Source organism: Triturus cristatus, chromosome 4_1 (genome assembly GCF_964204655.1).
Source record: "Triturus cristatus chromosome 4_1, aTriCri1.1, whole genome shotgun sequence".
Taxonomy (NCBI): domain Eukaryota; kingdom Metazoa; phylum Chordata; class Amphibia; order Caudata; family Salamandridae; genus Triturus; species Triturus cristatus.
Window position 1 is genome coordinate 95,585,433 of NC_140585.1, and position 20,715 is coordinate 95,606,147.

Below are 20,715 nucleotides of genomic sequence, written 5' to 3' on the forward strand. Positions count from 1 at the left end.
TTGACTCTGTATACCACCAACCCAGAGACCCCAATTCATAATTTGATGGCAAAGGCTCAAAACTTCGGAAAGACATCGGAGTATAAGTTGAACTTTGATAAAACCAAAGTTATGGATTGGAATCAGGGCAACAGTAGTTGGGGGGCCAAATGTCAAATGAGATACCTGGGCATAACAATCACACAGAAACTTGAAGAAATTCCAATAGTTAATTGGAAAAAAGTTAGTCAGGAGGTGGGGAGCCTGCTAGTAAAATGGCCAAATCTGCCATTGAATATATAGGATTACTTTACTTTTTAATTCTATACCTCTTACATTTTGGAGAGAAGATATAGCTAAACTCCAGGGGAAAATAGGTAGCTTTATTTGGTCATCAAAGGGACCCAGGATAGCATGAAAGAAATTGAGGAGAAAACTGGATGGGGGAGGATTGGCTTTACCGGATCTGCCTATATACTGCCAAGCTTTCCATTTTAAGATCTTGTGTATGTTATTAAACAAGCCAGACAGGTCACCAATGGGGAAACATTTTGAGGCAATGCTTGAGGGTGTTAGTCAAGGACAGCATCACTTCCTTTTTAAATATGGGGATCTGAAGTATTTCAAAAAGGTGAGGTTAAAGACTTTGAAAACTGCCTTAAGAACATGGATATATTTTTAGAGGAGGTTGGGAGTACCACATTTCTCGTCCTGGGCACAGACCCGGGGCTCCCCGGGCCTTCCTGACTGTTTGACCGATCAGCTCAGTTAATCCCTAAAAGTTGCGGGTTTATGTTATTGTGCAGACCTGAAAGTGGGACCAATTTTAGTGGGCTGGGAGGCTCTATTCAACTACACCAAGGAACAATTAACGAGATTTAAATATTAACAGCTACTTTCTTGGTGGGCTACTCAAGAGTGGGTTGAGGAGAAAGAAGAGCCATGGTTAGAACAGGAGATGAGAACAAAAAAGGAGGTCTCTATTTGGTATTAGGCTTTCGTGGAGGCAGATTATGAGAGCTTATCGGACATTTCCAACATGTGGGAAAATGGATTAGAGGAAGGAAATATAGAGCAAGTCTGGCATACTTCCTTCTCCATTTTATGTGCAGGGGTGAAACCCCCCTCAATCAAGAGAAACCACCTGCTTACTACCCATAGGGTGTATTGGTCTCCGGCCAAGCTTTCAAAAGTAACCAGGAATGTATATACATGTCCAAAATGCATGGTCTCATCAGCGGGTGACCTGCATATGTTTATGCAGTGTCCAAAGATCATAACCTAATGGCTATCGGTATGTAACTTCATAAAGGAAGTGATCGGCCAATAGATCAAAGTAAGCCCTTGACTTATATGTTTGGGCTGCATCCTGAAGCTTGTACACAAGCAAATTCTGTCACAGTTAAATTTGTTTTTTATGTGATATTGTTGGCAAGACAGGAGATATGCAGGCTCTGGAAATCTGACCCCCCCCCCCCTTCATTGTTTGCTGACTGCCTCAGAACTATTAATTTCATGAGCCAGACTGATATTGCCTGCGACGTTAAAAGTCTGGAGAAAGTCTGGGCACTCTATGTAGATTGGAGACAGCAGCTAAGTGGGTCCGATGATTTAGCCAAATTTGCTGGAGGTCCCGGCTCCGCTACGCCCTGGTTTCTAAAGGGAGGGACATGAATATGGAAACAGCAGTGGGCAAGCTCATCTACCCCTCCTTTCTATTGAGGGATGAGAGATATACCAGCAAGAAGGATGGCCGAATGACAAAAAAAAAATCCATAGGTGGTATACATTGATGTATTTGTTGCTTTATGTTTACAGTATAAGGTGTGCTTAGCAGAGGATATTCCGGGTATAATTACGAATATACATATCAAGAAGTTGGTTATGTGCTCACTGTTGTGTTCAGAACAGTATCACAGTATTGTTTTCACTTATACCTGGTTCTCCTTTGTATGTGGATGGGCTATCGAAGAAAGAGTAGGAATTCTCTGATGACAATAGGCCACCATTCCAAAGACTGCTCTAACATCCTTTTGGTGTTTTAGAGCAGGGAAATTTCACAGTAGCAGACAGTCGATCTGGCACCGGTTGCCTTTTTGTCTTCTGATAATAGAAGTCCCATGTAACTCACACTGTGAGAACAGCATTATAGCTTCTTTGGAGACACCTTATAACCTTTTACATCCAAATGACAGAGAAGGGCAATGGTGTTAATCCTACATGCCTCCCTAGTGGGGAATGCTATGACTATATTGTATATGTAAGGTAGAGCCTTCTGTCAGTGCGAGGGGATCTTGATGACCTTTAAAGCTTGACTAAAAATGAGGGCCTCTCTGTGTACCCCTGTACTAACTGAGTCCATGTGTATCTTTTATTGTGAAATTGGAAAGAAAACAAGTATTGGCTGCAGTGGTGCAAGGGTAGTGAAAAATGCAGAACTCACATCAAGAACAATGACATATGTTGCTGTGATGGGGATGATGGCCAAGATATCAGCTGGATTCGGTACCACAGGGAATGATGGAACTAAATCTTGTTCACTGTTCTTAAATTATGAACAAGACCAAAGGTAGGGGCCTCAACTGAGCCCTTAGAGGCCTTTTCTATGGGAAGAATCAGGGTGTTATATGGGCCATTATGTATTTTCTTCAATGTCCCTAGCTTTAGGAGATCTTTTATACCAGGTATAATAACCAGCTAGCCTTCATTAGATATTTTGTATTGAGATATCCTAGGTAGTTGTGGACTTTGATGTACCTTTATCTGGACTGGAGGGAAATCAAGGACGTGTCCTATATCATTCGGGTGTTGGGCTCATACAAGTGAGGGAACACTATTTGGAAGCTCAATAGGAGCCAGAGATGTGGCACATTATTGTAAATGGCGGTAGTATTATGGCCTTAGTTTTACTTTCTAGAAAAATGCCCTACAGTGTATGGGGTGTAGTGCAGTGCAATTTACATAACAGGTTTCTTACTAATAAATGCACTGGGCAGGTATGGTTTAAGAGAAACCTATGCTGTTAAGTCAAATGACCTATTGCTATCTCAAGAGGTTAGGTCAAGGATTCAGTTACTAATTCACCTGTTACACAAACCGCCGATATAGTAGTTTCTGAAAATGTTGCATTGGGTATTTCAGATGCCGTTAACATTGATATCGTAGCTCCCATATCGACCAGTGATGAAATGTCCTGACTCATGGTCTTGTCAGTCAAATAAGGATCCTTTTGGCTATTCAAATTGTAGGAGTGAGAAGTCTGTCAATACTTTTCGGGCAGCCCTAGACTGTTTTGTGTGGTTTTGGGCGCAGGGGGTAATATCCATAAGTTGCATCAGTGACTGAAAACCACTGATTGGCTTGGTGTGCTGGCGGCTGGAGCACTTGGGTTTGGGGAGAAAAAGGAATTCTGGCTTGTGGAGGGGCTGGGGGAGGTAGTTCAGAAGCACCAAAAGCAATGGAAGGGTACTGGGTGACCACAGACTCTGATTGTCTTTGCCCCCATCCTCTGTTTGCATTTTGCAGCAAAGGGCAAGCCTTTCCTCAATGTCCAGGTTTTTTGCTATAGTGAGAGTTATTTCCTTGCCCACCATCAGTCCCCTTTCATTTTTCCCTGGTTCTGCATTGACCCCTCCTTCTTCCTCTACTAGATGATCCTCTAGCTGAATTTTCCTGCATTATTCCCGGTGCTGTACCCTTGGTATTATTCTGTACATACCACTATCAGCCATTCCTTCCCTTTTTAAGTTTGCGCTCTTGTTCTTCCAATACTTCATCCTGATTTTCAGCACAATATTTGGCAGCAGCCAATTTTTTTTCTAATGGTTCTTGCTGCCAGCAAACAAAAGAGGTTTGCAGGTGTGTTCTAATATTAGGGCGGAGACTGTGCACAAAGGTAGCGACAGCGGGTTAAGCATATCACTATTTTGTTGATATAACTGTAAGAAGCATTCACAATACGCATGCACTGTCTCATTTTTACTTTTAGTAGTGTTTATTATTAGTGACCAACCCACCCTATCTTCAGGAACCTTCTTTTTAAACACTTTATAAACCCTGTTAACTTAACTTCCACCTCAGACCCTGGCTCATTATCTTTGGCCCTGTGGGGATCTGATGTTACAATTGTCCCACCGAAGCTTAAGTATTATAATATTGATAAATACATCCAAGTCCTTCCACAACAGCCCTCCCATTGTAGTTAAGTGGTGCATTTCAGTACACCATTGGTGAGGTTCTTCAAGTAGCTTAGAAAAGTCTTTAGTAAATGATAGTAAGTCAGTTCGTGATCAGGGAACATGGACATAGGCTGATTGTTTGCTACTCACACAAGGCACCTCATGCAAGTACAGCAAAAGGTCTGAGTAGGCTTTTTGCACTGGCCCTTCTGTCTGTAGCACTGCAAGACTGGCCAGGACTTCCTTCCATTCTCTCAAAAATCCTAAGGCTGTTTCTTGGGCCAGCAATGTTCTAGTGGCATCCTGTGTTTCTTTGTTGGTAGGGTTGAGACAGTATTCAGATGGGTCCCCCTGAGGGTACGACAGAGGCAAGGATATTCCCTCATCAGCTCTAGATTTATTATTAGCATGAGCACTGTGTACCTTAGGGGGTATATCAAAATATTGTTTTTAGCTAGTAACAACAGCTATTGACAATGACCCAGTGAAATACTTTTCAAGCAGTTCTGTTGTCTATGATCAGTCAGTGAACAAATGTGAGAATATTTCTGAACATTTGTTTGTTTAAGTTCTCAAGAAGGGTTTGTTTCACACCATAGCTGGTGAAAAAAAGGACAATGGTGACCTGACAAGGGTATTCCCAAAGGAGTTGCAACTGGGCAATAAAGTATCATAATACTTTATTTTGTCATGGCATAAACCTTGTATTTCTAATATTAGCTCTTTTGTGGCAGTAATAAATCTAGAAAAGGATAATCTTCAAAATGTTGTTGCCATTAGGACTCCTTTATAGCTTTTAGGTCATTTTTATCTGCTTATAATAACATTTTGTGAGCCTGGCATTTGCTTCTTCATAATCAGCGCCAGCACCGCAGTGGCTGTAAGGAATGAGCCACTCTTGTGGTTTGGCACCCTATGATGACCTTTGACCATCATTTTAACTGAATTTGGTCCTGCATATACCTATTTCTCTTCTTTCTTGTAATCTTGCTGTCTTTCAGTGGGAGCATAAATGTGTATTGTGTTGTGCATTGGTTAGAATTATGAAGGTCTTACTATTGGCTTTGACATGGCCTCATGTCATCTTGTTTTCTGACTTTGACCATTGGCTTTCGCATGGCCTCATGTCATCTTGTTTTCTGACTTTGCCTTGCTTCTGCTTTCACAGCAGTCCTTGCGTTTCACATTCAAGGTCTTTCTGTTTTTTCTGAGCGATTGATCTTGTTTAATATACAACTCTGTCTCGGAGTCAAAATACGGGAGCTTGGCCAGTCTCCGTCTTGGCCTTAACGCAGACTGGTACAGCCAGCTTGGGTTCTTCCCATTTCTAGATGCTTTGCCTCACGTTGAGTAATGGTATTAAAGCTGGGAGCCTTCGGGGGCCAGGTGGAAGTTCACCACAGAATAGACGTATTGCTGTGGAGATGATGGAACTTGAGTCCTGATTGAACTCCTTTCTGGGCTGTTTAATGGCTTCCCCAGCTTGAGTTGGCAAGGATGATGCAAATTCAGTCAGTGAGGTGTTCCTAACCATTTTATATATATATTTTCTACTCTTTGCTACTTGTATATACTGCATTCTATTTCAATTGTTCAGTTAAATCACTTGATATATGGGAGTCTGCTATTACTGATATAATCGGCCTGCCTTTCTAAAATATTGCATTAATAAACTTGTGTGTGTCATTTTAAATGCACCTAGATTTGTTTTCTTACCTCGCCTTGAGGGAGTGCTGGGTCTTTGCCTCGTCTTTTGGGAGTGTTGTTCAAATGTGTATTATTTTAAGGTGCAGTGGTAAACTTGCTTCGCCATAAGGGAGAGCTGGGTCTTTGCCTCGTCTTTTGGGAGTGCAGGGTTTGGGTGTGTCCTTTTAGCAAAAAGCACATTCATTACAGTGGCATTTGTAAGCAGAGTAGTGAGACACACTTCACCAGTGATTGGGTACATATCAGTTTCCAATAAAACTCCTTTCGGCAACTTGTTTAGTAATCCCTGACACATTTCTTCTGTCAGTAGGACATATAGGGCTTCTTTTATGTGGGCCTAGGGGGGTGGCTTGGGGATTCGTCCAAGGAGTACGTCTCCTCAAATTTACCCCACTTCACTCCTTCTCATAAAACCAAATCTAGTAGATGTTTAAAAATGTCACTTTCTTCATATCCTAAGGAATATAATAAAAAAGTGTTTTCCTTATTGGCCTAAAATATGTGGTGCTTATACTGTCCAGATAACATTTGAAAAGGGTCAATCAATTGTTTCCATACAATGGGTCACTGACTAGGAGAGAATAGTGGTGGGGGATTTTCATATTGCATCATTTCAAACAATGAGATGTGAAGATAGTGTGTGACCCTGTATTGCAAGTTGTGGACGCATAATATAGTGAGAAAGTCAAGATTAATAACTGCGCTGAAGAAACAAATGTGCTATGAGAGCATATTCCATGGCTATGAACATATATAAGGCCATGAAGAAAAGGTGTGTGTATCAAAGCTGATACTTAACCCAGACCCACCGATTTAAAAAAAATAAGATTACCCAAACTACTCTAGGTGTGTTTGCAATTGTAACTAGCCCAGTATAGGTTGCTGTGTCACTGCAGATACAACTCTGGACAAACTACGTTTAAGTGCTTTACAATTATTCAAAACAGATAGCACAAGCAGAAATATGTCAAGATGTGTGCTTGTGGCACTGCAATATAGTCAAAACAAATGTTGTCCTTGTTTCCAGAAATGCCAGTAAATTGATGTGACTGAATCTGTTGTGGTCTCTTGATGCTCTGATCACAAGGGTATGAGGCTGGGCAGACTGAGGGCCTGACTACGATCTAGGCAGACAGGGTTACTCCATCACAAATGTGATGGATACACTGCCCGCCATATTACAATTCTGTTATATGCTATGGAACTCGTAATACAGGAGACAGGCTATCCGTCACATTTGTGACTGAGTATCCCATCTGCCAAAATCGTAATCAGGCCCTAAGTGATCGGCCTTGTTGTGACATATATTAAAGCTACTATTTAAAGGACAAGAGCTGCTGAGTTCGGGAGGGTTACTGCCAATTTTGGCTGTATGGCATAACTGGGCACTTATTGCTATGGGTGTTACTTCTATGGCAGAGATAACTTTAAATTACAGCAGTATAATTTGTGTATATTTGAGAATTTAGCATTATGCTTGTAAGGTGAAATTCCCAACATTACGCCATTACACCAAATTGCATAATTAGCTGTTGTTCACCGAAAAATAGCCAAGTAGCAGGGAAACAAAGCGAACAAACAGAATGCAAGTGGGTGTTGTGTGCAACAATTGTGTTTTTAATGCTTTTTACCAGACAAATACACTCTTGTGTTAAAAAAGTGTCGCAATAACTCATTTCATGCTAAAATATAGCACTAATGCATTTGCATTTCATGTAATTTAGCAGGATTTTCCTCAAGCTTCATATAAAAATCACAAACAAAATTTTCCACACTCCTAGTTATTTCATGACATATTTTGAGGCATTTCATTACCTTTAATGACAAAGCTCTCTCTTATATTATCAATACTGCTGTTGGATGCAATTATGTATCCTTCCTGATCCTGTAAGCTTTATGTATTGCTGTACATCAGTGTAGATATGTTGTCTTTTTCCATTGATTGTGAGTTTTGTATTTCTTTCAAATTCCCATTCAGTCTCTTCCAAGAAGAAACACACTCATAACATAGGGCTGAGAATCTCTACTGACGAGGCAGGATGGAAAAATTAAGTGAAGATGCTGTATAAATTTAGAAAAAATTTGAGCCACGTGACACTCCATAACATGATCTGTTTTACAGTTCTGTAATATATTTATATATTCATTTAGCCAATGTTTTGGATAATAGTGCTGAAAAATTCACTATGTTGCCAAGTTTTGTTCAAAGTAAATTTTTGTGAGGTTGATCCCCAATGCCACAGAGGAGGTTAAGGCTTGCAAAGACACCTTAATAATATTAGACTATTTCCTTGGGTACTTCCAGATTTGTAACCAACTTATATGACATTGTTCTATTCTATTACATTCACCATCTTTATTTCTTTCAAAAATATATTCTTAGCAGATAGACCCCACCAAAGTCACTCCCTCCAAACAAGTCAAGAGCTAACAGTTACCACCCATAAGTTATTGTTTTTTTAGAGTGTTAGCCATGTATTGATCAACCCATATTCATAAATCACTGCTTGATTATACATGTCATTTATGACACATGGAGTTTTGCGGTGGCATCACAATCTGATTTAAAACAATTGAAATAAGCATTAGGAAGACATACAAGGCAAAGCCTGCATATTGTAACACAAATACTACAGGATACCATAAGACTTGAAAACCTTACTATTTGAAAACAGGAAGGTACTTCTTCAGTAATGGCGTATATAAATGTTCACTTTATTTAGTCATTTTGACTATTGAAACACGAAAAGTAAGATTAAGCTATTGAGTTGGGTATGACATCAAAGAGTCACTTGAACTGCTAGGTGAAATGCTTTTAAAATACATGAAAGAGGTTAAACAAAGTAAGTTGTGGAAATCTTTGGAGATTTACTCAAGATCCGGATGATTTTGAAGAAATCACCAATTACAATTAGTCAGTGATTTACAAGATGAGAATGGCAAGATGCGACTGTATGAAATGGTGTAATAAAAGAGAAATAAACATTAGTTCAGCAGATTCAGATGTGAGTAGGTTGATTAAAAGTAGCGTAAGTGCAAAAATTGTATCTTTTTAGAAGCAGTCCCCGGAAAATTTCCAGAAGAGGCAAAGATGGCACAGATGGAAAAAAAATCAGATAGAGTTTAGTCACACGTCAATGGAAAGAAAATGTTGGAGAATGTCTGTCAACAGTTGCATTAAGGTTGTCGTGAGGGGGTCTCTCCATTGTCCAGCAAGTGATACTATTAATTGGATACTAAACTGCAAATATACAACCTGGTACATAGGTTAAAATGGAAAGCATTATTTTGTTATAATCTAGTTATCAAGAAGATAAAGAAGCCATTAAAAGCTGAAGCTAAAATTGATTCACCAAACATCAATAAAACTGTTTATTCATTTGATAAATATTTTTATAACAATGAGAACATTGCACTTAAATATAAAATGCTGGAATTTAATCTATTAGTCAAACTATGAAAAATAAGCAGGCTTTAAAGAAGCCAGTCATGTTGGTAGGCCCATAAACGATAATTGATACAGTACTGCAGCCTTTCGTTAAAGAAGGTTTTATCATGTGAGCAAGAGATCCTAAATTTGAAGCTGAAAGATATATGAAATCTTGGAAAATTTGGATTGACACTCAAATTCAATATATTTTGTCCATAGTCATTCTGTTACTCCAAAACTATGGGCCCTATTCACAAAAGTAATTTGAGACAAAATCCTAACTTTACAACTTTCGGTATTCACAAAGGGCATTTAGGAGTAGTAAAGTTTACTACTCCTATAAGCTCTTTGTGAATACCAAAAGTCGTAAAGTTAGAATTTTGTCTCAGTTAAAATTACGTTTTGGTATTAAGTTTAACTTAAATAAAAATGTTGTTCTGTGTCATTACTATTGGTTAGTTTTAAAAATACATTTTTTAAAGTTTTAATGCTCTGTTTCCTAGAACTATTTAACTGTGTTTTCATTTACGATAGAGGTTTTGGAGGTCATCTTATGTTAAGAGAACTTGTAACTGGTGTTAAAATTATTCCCAGAGAAGCCCATGTTCTGGTGTCAACATGGGCTTCTATGGGAATTCTCTGCGGCATATTATCAAGCCCATTATCGCCGCTTTTGCGGCAGTTTTCTGCCGCTAAAGCGGCGATAATTTTAATGCCGTGCTTAATAATATGCCCCGAAGTTGTTCCAGCAACAGGACTTACCAAAACAGAGGTACGGAAGCCACATACAACACATGAAAGAAAGGGTAAGGAGGCAAGTTGAGCTAGTCCACATACAGATCAAGCCTAATGCAGAATTCCTGAGAATACCTCAGTGCAACCTGACCCCGGAAACGGTGGCAGGGATTACACCTGCAAATGAGTCCATGATCGCTCAGGACATACTGAAAGAGATCAAAGGAAGCCCGTGCAATTTGCCCATCATGGGATTGCAGAAACCAAGCATAAAGTATCCGATAGTACAGGACCTTAGAAATGTAAATAACATTGTGATTCCATGTAGCCTGTGGTACAGAATCTATCTGTGATCCTATTTCAGATTCCATGTGAATCGGTCTGGTTCATAATGATTGACCTCTGTCAAGCATTTTTCTCCATTCCATTGCATTAGCAAAGCCTTTTTTTATTTGCTTTCCATCTGGAGAATCGTGTCTTAACATGGTCTCATATCCCTCAAGGGTCTTTAATCAGGTTTTGAATAACCTCGAGAGCTTGATTTTGCCCCGAAACGTGGGACTGGTTAAGTTCATTGTTGACCTTTTCATTGCATTTGAAACACGAGAGGCTTATAGGGATGATATATCGCTTTACTGAACCATTTAGCTGACACTGGGCATAAAGTGTACCCAAGCAAATTTTAGTACTGTTTGACTGAAGTTCAGTACTTGGGTGATTGAACTGAGAGAGGCAAGAGGAAGGTGTCACCGGAACAAGTGGAGTTGATCATAAAAATGTATCTGCCTACGGCCCAGAAAGAGGTCAGGATGTTTTTGGAAATAGTTGGCTACTGCCGACAATGTATCCCGAATTTCTCCTTGATGGTAAAATCTTTGCAGATGCTGACCTACAAGGTTGCGAGTGATCTGGTACCTTGGGATTATGAATGTTTACTTGCCTTCTTTGAGCTGAGAGAGTAGCTGTGTCCTGCTCCCCCTTTAGGAATACCTGATTACAACAAAGTGTTTTTGCTGTTCTGTCATGAATGGGAGGGTTGTGCTCTTTTTGTTTTCACCCAGACACATGGAGGTGTCCGTAGACAAGTGGCCTATTTCTCAGCTACATTAGATCCTGTGGCTTCAGCGTTGCCCGGATGTATCAAATCCGTTTCTGAAACAGGTGTTAGTATTGAACGATGTGATAGCATTGTGATGGGTCATCCTCTTACTGTATATGTACCACACTCAGTCAAACTCCTGATGACGAGGACCAAAACACAGCGTTTGACCAATAACAGGCTGACCGGAAACGAACAAGCGCTGCTTTCAGCAGAAACAAATGTAACTCTAAAGCGCTGTTCTGTGTTAAATCTTGATACTTTGTTACCTGTTCCAAATGCTGATGGAGAAGATTGTGAAGACCATGAATGAATAGACTTTACTAAGCTTTGCTCCAAGCCGAGACCTAGCATAGTCATTGAACAATTGTATAATCCAGACCAAGTCCTTTTTGTTGATGGTTCAAGTCTAAGAGACAATTAAGGTAATCTGAGAGCAGCATTTGCTGTTTGTCCCATCTCTGGAGTTGTAGATGTTGTTTATTTACAAGGAGTAAACTCTGCACAAGTGACTGAAATCTTTGCCTTGACCCGTGCATGACTTGTCTCTGAGCAGATCCGAGCCACCATCTATCCCAAGAGCCGATACTGTTTTGGTGTGGTTTATGACTTCGGACAGCTATGGTTGCAGAGAGGGTTCCTGACGTCATCAGGTTCTCCCATCAAGAAAGGGGAATATGTGAGACAACTGTTGGAAGCATTAAAATTACCAAAAGAAGTGGTGGTCATTTGGTGCTCTGCACATGGGAGGGGAGATGATTTTGTCAGCACGGAACACTGATATACGGATAAAGTTGCTCATTTTTGTGCCACACATGCTTGCATTTTTAATGGGGAAAATGTTGGTGAGAGTGCAGAGAAGACCATGATCTTATGTTATGCATATGTGTAGAGTGCATTATCACCTGAAAAGTATCCTGGCGCTGAGCAGCTCTGTCTGCCTAAGCCAGCCTAGGGAAAAGCCATATTTTCAGCTTCTAATGGAACTCTAGAAGAAAGAAGGAGTCTCTAATGTGAAGTGGGAGGTTAATGCATACTTTAGGAGCAATGTAGACGGCTCAACCTCTGAATCTGTTTAAATGTGTATGCAGGATGTGTGCAAGTATGTTTAGGGGGATAGTGGATGGAGATGTGACTGTTCAGATTGGCGGGAGCTAGGATGTATATTGCCTTAAAGATGTGAGTAAGAAGTATGAACTGTGTGCGTTTGTTTTTTGCGAGCCAGCAGAGCTCCCGAGATGTGTTGTGATGTGCATTATTCTTCAGAGGATAAGGGTGAGTCTGGCTGCAGCGTTCTGGGTGGTTTAACATTGTCTGGTGAATTGCCCAACTTATTCTGGCATAGAGTGTGTTCCTGTAGCCCAGCTTGCTTTTGACAAGGGTAAATGTGATTTTTGTTTTGGGTGTTGTTTTTTTGTTTTGGGTGTTGTTAGGGAGCAAATTAACAATTTTCCTCTGCATCTTCAGGGTGTGTAAGCATGATGCTGAAACAGCATTACCTTGATCAATCTTCTCCAGTCTTCTATCAATGATGATCCTGAGGTTCCTGGCTTGGATGGTGGGTGTGGACCGAAGGCAGAGTCCCATGGTGATGTGCTCATGATGAAGCTCACTACTTCTGTCTTGTCTGTGCTGAGCTTGAGAGAGTTGGACTTCATACAGTGGGCAACTTCCGTCATGCAAGTGGTGAAATTGTTTCTTGTGCTGGGGGTCTTGTCCAAGATTGAGAGTATGAGTTGTGTGTTGTCGTCATAGGAGGGTATGTTGATGTTGTTGGCTAGATGTGCCCTACTTTCCTTGATGTCAATAAGCAATGAGGTTGTAGCAGACAAATTTAAGCTGTTATGAGGGACTGATCTTCCTGCGCCCCATGAAGATCCAACAAGACCAAAGTATGCCATACATTAAATCCCTGGCAGGTATGCATATGGCCGGGACTTAGTTGATGGACCAGACTTGGATGTCCATATCCTGAACACTAGATCACTGCTCCAACTTACCCTGTCTCATACTCTGAGATTGGTATCCATAACAATTGGTGATGCACAATAGAGTGTCACACGCATATTGCCATTTATAATTCTTTGCGTTTGGGCCCCCTACAATCCCTTTTTGTTCTCTTCTTCTCTGCCGCTTTTGAAGATGGTCTTTGGACACGGGTCGCCTTAGGTAATCTACCGAATGGTGTCTGAGACCTAGTATGGTGCTAGATCATTCAGCACTTAAGTCTATGGAGCTCAAGTCCTTTGGTCCCCTGGGGTCCATTCTTTCCTCCAAGAGACACTTGGCAAAGCGAGGGGTGCAGGGCTGAGGTCCGGCAGTAATTCAATGATGGGAACTCACCTTTCAAATCCCCCTCTGAAAAATGTTTCTCCCCTGGAAAACATCAGAACACTCAGACACTCCCTGGCCAATCAGGCAGATTCAGGCACTGTCAATCATCAAGGCTAGTCCAAGGCATAACTGGAGATGTCATAATTTCTTCCTAACAGTATAGACTGTTACCCCAATTTCTGGGCAAGAGTCCTTCTATGGTAACCCCAAATTTCCAGCAGAAACACCACACAAGCCCAATCCATGTGTGATTTGGGGACTGTGTACACAGCATTGCAAATTGTCTGAAGTTTTAGGAAAACGGTCTACATGCTTTGCACGCCATTGGGGTTCCTTTTCAAAAAAGCACTAATCTTAATGTCAATAGAAGGGACTTAAAAAGTTTGGTAACTTTAAAGGGCCAGCACAGTTATCTATTTTCTGGTCATGACTCGCCCTCATGATGTAAAGGCTGTGACAGTGAAGAGGAATGGATTGGTGATAGAGATGCTAATCTTATGGGGATCCATCGCATGTCTTGAAATTCACTATTGTTACAAGGAACGATGACCATGGTGAGTGATACTGAAATGACCTGTACTTAAAAATGAAACCCCACTCTCTCTACTTTTCATGGGATGGTGCCATGGGATTTACACACTATCTCCTTTTTTTGACACCACCGTTTTATTCAGCTGCAAATGTAACTGCATCGTCTGTGGCATCTTTTGTTGTATTAGTATGTTTATCCTTGATTAGGTATTGGTCTAAATCTGTTATGTTGTCTCTTTCAGATTGAGGACGTCACAGTACGACATTATTTCCAGTTGTAGATGGTAAGGTGAGTATAATATAAGAAAGGAATACAACGACCCAAAACACAGAATGTGGTGTTCCTACTGGACTCAACGCAAGAAGTCTTAATTGTACAGGTGGTGCTCTGGCCCATGGCCAACAGATCTACCAGCTTTTTCTAAAGTGCCTCAGACTGGTAGGACCTGAACACTTAGTCCTTGTGTTACAGTGTCTCCAATTATAAGACTTGGGTGATAAATAGCATCATTTTTCAATCACTGTATCATGAAAATGGGTTTGTGCCCATAGCATTGTGAAATAAGACTGTGTCCATGTTTAAGTTGTTTAATTATAGGGGCTACAGTGGAGGTAAAACAACACAAAACTACATTAACACAACTGTAATACAACACAAGAAAAAATACAAACAAAACGCACCATTACACCAATTAACAACATAACGGCAACACAGCAGTAAACCACACCACAACTGGACTTCTGTATTTTTTAGTTCAGTTATGCATTTCGTTTTTTTTATGTTGTGTTTTGATGGGTTGAGCTTGTGCTGTCTTGTTATTGGGATGCTCTTTTGTATTTGTTTGTTTGCTGTGTTGCTGTGTTGGTTTGTTTCATTTTTGTTGTTTTATGTTATTGTTGTGTTAAGTAGCTTCCTTTATAGACTACTAGAAATAACACTAGGATTGCTGCCAAAGGCAGTGCAGCAAAATAGTTACCACAGTCAGAGATTTACACATACCTTGTACCCTTGTTACAGTTTCTTCTTCTCAAAGAAATGACAGGAACACATGATGTATTTATGAAATTTGGTCAATACCTTTAGAATACCATATGGCACGAACTATTTAATTGGCCATTTATCAAACCAACAGTTCCTATGCTCCTTTATGTGACTTGGCCACTGATATCTTTTGATAAGACACTTGCTAGGTCTGGCAGTAGTTACTTAGACACCGCTCTAGATCACTGTGCACATTAAAGCAGGAAAGGCCAGTAGTTTAGGGTGTCTCTTTTTTGCCCCAAGACAACCTCTGAATGTATGTGCTATTTACATAAATCCAGCTAACCTAACATAGTCACTAGAGTCAACACATGGAGAGACAACAGCCTAATCCACAGCAGTCACTGGCTGTTGTAAGTGCTTGTTTGTAACTGTTATTCATGACAGAAGTTTCACCATTATGCAGGCATACAGGCATTTCATCAGTGCAGCCATTAGGTATGTCTGACTGGGGAATGAAATCTTGCTTTTTATTACTTCAGAAATTACTAGGCACATACTTTTGTATTGTTTTCTTTCATTTGACTGAATGAGGCTAGTGGACTATTGACAATATTTTTTACATTTAACACTGTCAAAGAAGTTCTTTCAAATCAATGCTTGGATGGTGAGACATATATTCCTTGCTGCAGTCATTGTCTTTGTTATGCAATGGATGTGTGTTGCAAAGTCATCCTGTGCCCTAGGCACCCCCCAACGTTTTGCTGACTGGTACTGGTGGTAACTGACTCTGACTGACCCTAGGCTCTGTCTAACTAGGCCCAGGGCCAGAGCCAAGCTGAAAGGAACTCATTAGAATACAATTAAAACACTCAACATATACTAGGGTACACTATGGTATGGTGGGGTACCCCTGTAATTGACATGACCTACCCCATAAGCCTCTAGTATATAATAGGGTAGGGGATTGAAACTACCTAGAAGTCCCCAGTACCCTGGGGCATGGCAGTTTAGAGGCAAGCAGCTTTTTCTGCAATTGCATGTGTGCACTGCTGAAGCCTGAGTTCAGTTTAAAAACAGCCCTGGGTGCCAGGACTGCTTTTAAAAAGTAAATTGTGACAAAACTCGACTTTTGTGGTAGGGGCACTTAAATATGGATAACCTACAATGTCTTGGCATATTAGAGACCCCCAGGGTCTCCCCTAGGTATCCCAGGGGTGGGGGTCAGATATGTATAGGGTACAACCTTATAAAATGAGTTTTTATATGCCTGGGTAAAGTTTGTGGTAAAGTGCTGCTCAAATTTGACTTTGATGCTAGAAGTGCTGTGGAAGGAGGATCTGTAATATTTATGCAGATTCAGAACCCCTAAAGCCTCCCCTAGATGCACAGGGGGTGGGGATCCTGTAGAAATTAGGGAAATACTTAGGAAATATGTTTTTATAAGCCCGGGTGCTAGAAAGCTGGCCCAAGTCATTTTTCCCATTGCAAATCCCAGGCCCTATAGGTTAACATTGCAGGAAGTTATTAAATAAAAACTCCTGATAGGAAGGAGATAGGGCCACCCTTCAAAGACTTCTCAGAATAGTATTGCTAAACCCAACAATATCATATTGTTGAATTCTCCTAAAGTGTACATACAAGAAGTAATAAGACGTTCGTGTTTGTAAGTTCAAATTCAGCCTTCCAGTGGTCTGCCCTGATTGGTCAGAGATAAGTGGATTAGCCAGACTGCTTTGAATAGGTGATAAAGAGCCCCTGGGGTTACCAACTCTGCTGGTAGGGCAGTGTGCTGTTCCATAGGAATGCCAGGCCACGGGGTGGAGTCGTAAACCATGCTCTTCAAAGGCTGAGGGGAGGCATGGGTGTCAGTTACATATTTACACTCTTGACCCAGAGTAACGGCTAGGCTTAAGGAAGGTATGTGCAGATGGTAGTGGGAGAGTCTAGGGAAATAAGTCATCCCTGGGGGTGTGTTTAGCCAGGTCTTGACTCTCCGCTGGAAAATCAGCCATTATGAATTTGGAAGATTTGATGCACTCTGGGACAAAATAATGCCACACTCTACAGGATGTGGCAATCCCCTTGAGGAGTCACCCTGCTCCCTTTGGTCAGGAGTGACCTGCTGCTTGTCCCAGAGAATTTTAAGTAAGTATCTGAGAGAGGCAGAGCCCTCCAGATCTGCTGCTTGATACTGAAGCAATAAGTGCCCGGCTGAGAAGTTTTGCCGTACAAAGATTTCTAAGGCCTAACCTCTGAAAACTGCACCATCTGAATCTACAGCCCTGTGTATTATTTTGCTGAAAAAGGAACTAAAGAGTGTAGTCCCTGAAAGCTACAGGTTAAAAGAGCTCAACTGGAACATCACCAACTAAATCTACACCTTGGAGACCCATCAGTGGATTTGTAAGGGTTTTGTACCAGTGGATTGTGGGTACTGACAAACTCAACTTTCAAGGACCATCTTGGAGCTTCCAGACCCTTGGAGTAAGTTTGAGACACTTTGCGACCCCTTGAGGAACTTCAGGAAGGAGAACTTTGGAGCAACTTTGAAAAAAAGCTCCATAGAGGGACTGACACAACCTGGCCAGCCAGGCCGCCTGCCTTCAACTGCGAGCCGGCCAAGCCACCCAGGTTCGTCCTGCTAAAAGATCTATCGCATCGACTTCCAGAGATTGACCAGGACTAGAAGAAGATGAGGAGCATCGAGAGACCCTGCGAAAAGAAGCTCCAGAAACGTTTCTAAGTCCGCTCGTAGAAAAGGTGACTGGAGCAACTGCGAGAGCCAAGCCGCCTACCTCCCAGACGTGTGGGCCTGGATTCCTGGGTTTCCCCGCTGAAGCAAACTTGAAATATTTTCTAAGTCCGCTCCAGGGAAGTTGACCTTGTCAGAAGTCAAGCCGGCGAACCCTCACCTGATCCGGACTGGCTGGGAGCTTCGAGGGGCCTCGCGAGAAAAAGCTCCAGAAACGTTTCTAAGTGTGATGGTAGAAACTGCGACCGGGACCTGCCGGGAGCTGTAGCCGCTCAGGACTCCATCACGCCCGGCCTGAAACTGACTTTTCCCCGGTCTATCGCGAGCAGGTATCACAATATGGTGCTATAATATTCTAAGTGCTATATTTTATTAAAACCTTAAAAATTCATATCTTCGGTTCCCTAAATTGGATTTTTGTCATTTTGGTGTCATTTTAAAGTTAGAAATATTTCCTATTTTTATAAATTGGTGTTGGATTTTTATTATGTGTTGTGTCTTAATTATTTACTGAAATGATGTTTTTGAAAGCTTTACATACCTGTCTTTGAAGTTAAGCCTGTCTGCTCGCAGCTACGTTACCAAAATTGAGCATAGGAATAATTTTCTAACTATGCTGAGTCCTATCATGTGTTAGTGGCCTTATTGCCAGTGGCAGACCTACATTTGCCCCTACCAATAACCCACTTTCCAACAGTGTGTGAGTAGCTCTGGCCAGAAGTCATGGTTATGCATGCGTAATTTGATATATATGGATACCACAACCTCAGATATGAATAATGTCTGTTTTTGGTTTCATTCATGTTAGCGTTGTTTCTGCACGTTCACCCTTTTCTTGGGTGAAGTGTCATTGTGCTGCCCAGGTGTCTCCCTATCCCAACTCTTCTGAATTTTGGGTAAAATTAGGGCAAAGTCTCATTGATCAGGCATCAGTTCTAGTGTAGGATATCTTTATGAGGGTAGTTGTCCTCTCCCTGTCACATGTTTACTTCAGGTGAGTGGCTGCTCCAAATCGGAGAAGAACTGATGTGTACTCAGATTAACAACCTGTGCACTCCCCATCGCCATATCTTATATTGTGATATACTCAGGGTTGTCAATAATTCCATTCAGATAGATTTATTTGACTCTTAACAGGAGAAGTTGAATCAGGAGCTACCTCTTCTCTTCCTGCCAGTGAAGACCAACTAAGGAGTTCACCTCCTTGAAGGGGAGGAAGGTATTTGACTCAAATACCCTGGCTAGAACCTCCTCTTTCTCTTCAGGCAACAGGCAGCCAAAGAGGAGGTGCTTTTGAGGGAAGACAAAACCCAATCTCAAAATATAAACAGAAGTTAATAAGTGTCAGAGACCTGCCTGTGGAGGAGCGACTCTCTCATGGTGCCACTTCAGAAATTCACAAATTATTTTCCGTACTGAAGCCACCTAGCTCCCTCACCACTATCTTTCGAGGGCCCACATCAGAAATTCTTGCCAGTGAATGAGTCACCCTCCTCAGGACCATCTCAGTAGTTGTCACTCTAGAAGTCCCAAAGATTTGCACATGGATGCACCAACCTGCTCAGCAACCTTCTGTGAAGCACCCTTCAACAAGTCCCAATGATTTTCTGTTCGATGATGTACCCTCAACTGTAGGAAGGTGGAATATGACTATATGGTTGCCCCCACTTTTTTCCTGGTGTTTTTCTGCTTTATGACTTAGTTGGACTGGGATCCTGCTATTCAGGGTCCCAGTCTATCTGCTTTCTCTGTAAAATGGTTTCCATGTACATTAGGTAAATTTCTAATTGGATTCTGGAGTGCCTTATAAGCCCCTAGTATATGGAATACTATGTACCTAGGGCATAGGTACCTCAGAGGTCTACCAGGGGCTGAAGCATGTATTATGCCACCCCTGGGAAACACTCCAAAATGACACCACAGGTCTGCTACTGCAGCCTGGGTAAGGTGGTGCTTGCACCGCTTACAGTGGTATAGGCTACCTATATCCACCTATATATTCAGACACATATAAACCTATAAGTCACTCCTATAGCAGGCCTTGACAATCCTGAAGGCAGAGTGTTTTGTTTTGTGTGAGAGGGTGCCCAAGCATGAGCTGAGCCCCTCTGCAGGTTTCGGAAATACTTCCTTATGGCTGTTCTGTGATACAGCCATACCATATACTCTTAGGTGCATTATAACCTTGCGGTAAATGCTAAACTTTGGAATGGCTGCATCAATACATGTCGTGTCTGGTGTCAAACATCTTGGAATACTACCCCCCCCCCCCGCTAGTCCTGGCAGCAGGGGTAGCATTCCACCCTTCTAGAGGGAGAGACATGGTCACACTAATCTGCTCGGTTAAAACTTTCCAAAGCCCTGGCATCACAAAATGGATGCCACTGCCACAGACACGAGTCTGGCCTCCTGCTGCTGAGGGAAACTTCGGCAGGGGAGGACAATAGGTTTCCTGTAACAGGGAGGTGCAACCAAATCCCCAGACAGGCAGATGTCTATTGGGGCAGGGAGTGTGCATTCAGAGAATGCTTTTGAGACACTTCCTGGGGCACACAATGTGTCCCTGTGCATAGCCTAGTTCAAACCGGTTGCAGGGGCACTCAGCCCCTGCTCTGGCATGAAACTGGACAAAGGGGAAGGGGTGTAACCAGCCCACCCCAGGTCCTCTCATAGGTGGGACCTTAGAGTTAGTCCAACCCCTAAACTTAGTATAAGTATAGGAACCCAGTCCATAGGACTTGAGATTACCCTGGACGAAACTCTGCAACATATATCCTGGACCTTTGATGTTCTATCCTGACTAGAAGACTGAAGAAATCTCCCTTGGGGTCAAGGAGTGACTCCCCTGTCAGGCACCAAAGAAGCAACTGTCCGGTCTGCAAATCTGAAGCTCCCGCTGGACGCCGAAGTCTTTGCATCCCCAGAGGTGGATTTCCATACTTCCCCGAGGCTACCCTGAGTCCACAGCAAAGCTGAGGCCCATGG

At 41.8% G+C, this 20,715-nt stretch overlaps 1 protein-coding gene across 2 annotated transcripts in view; it reads left to right on the forward strand.

Moving 5' to 3' along the window:
- Nucleotides 1–20,715, forward strand: part of LOC146839638 (uncharacterized) — a 524,113-nt gene that overhangs the window by 480,171 nt on the left and 23,227 nt on the right. For both annotated transcript variants that reach the window (XM_085650373.1, XM_085650374.1), the window contains one exon: nucleotides 14,236–14,282. In XM_085650373.1, the coding sequence (XP_085506499.1) occupies nucleotides 14,236–14,240 (5 nt within the window). In that variant the 3' untranslated portion in view covers nucleotides 14,241–14,282. The remainder of the gene's footprint in view (nucleotides 1–14,235; nucleotides 14,283–20,715) is intronic.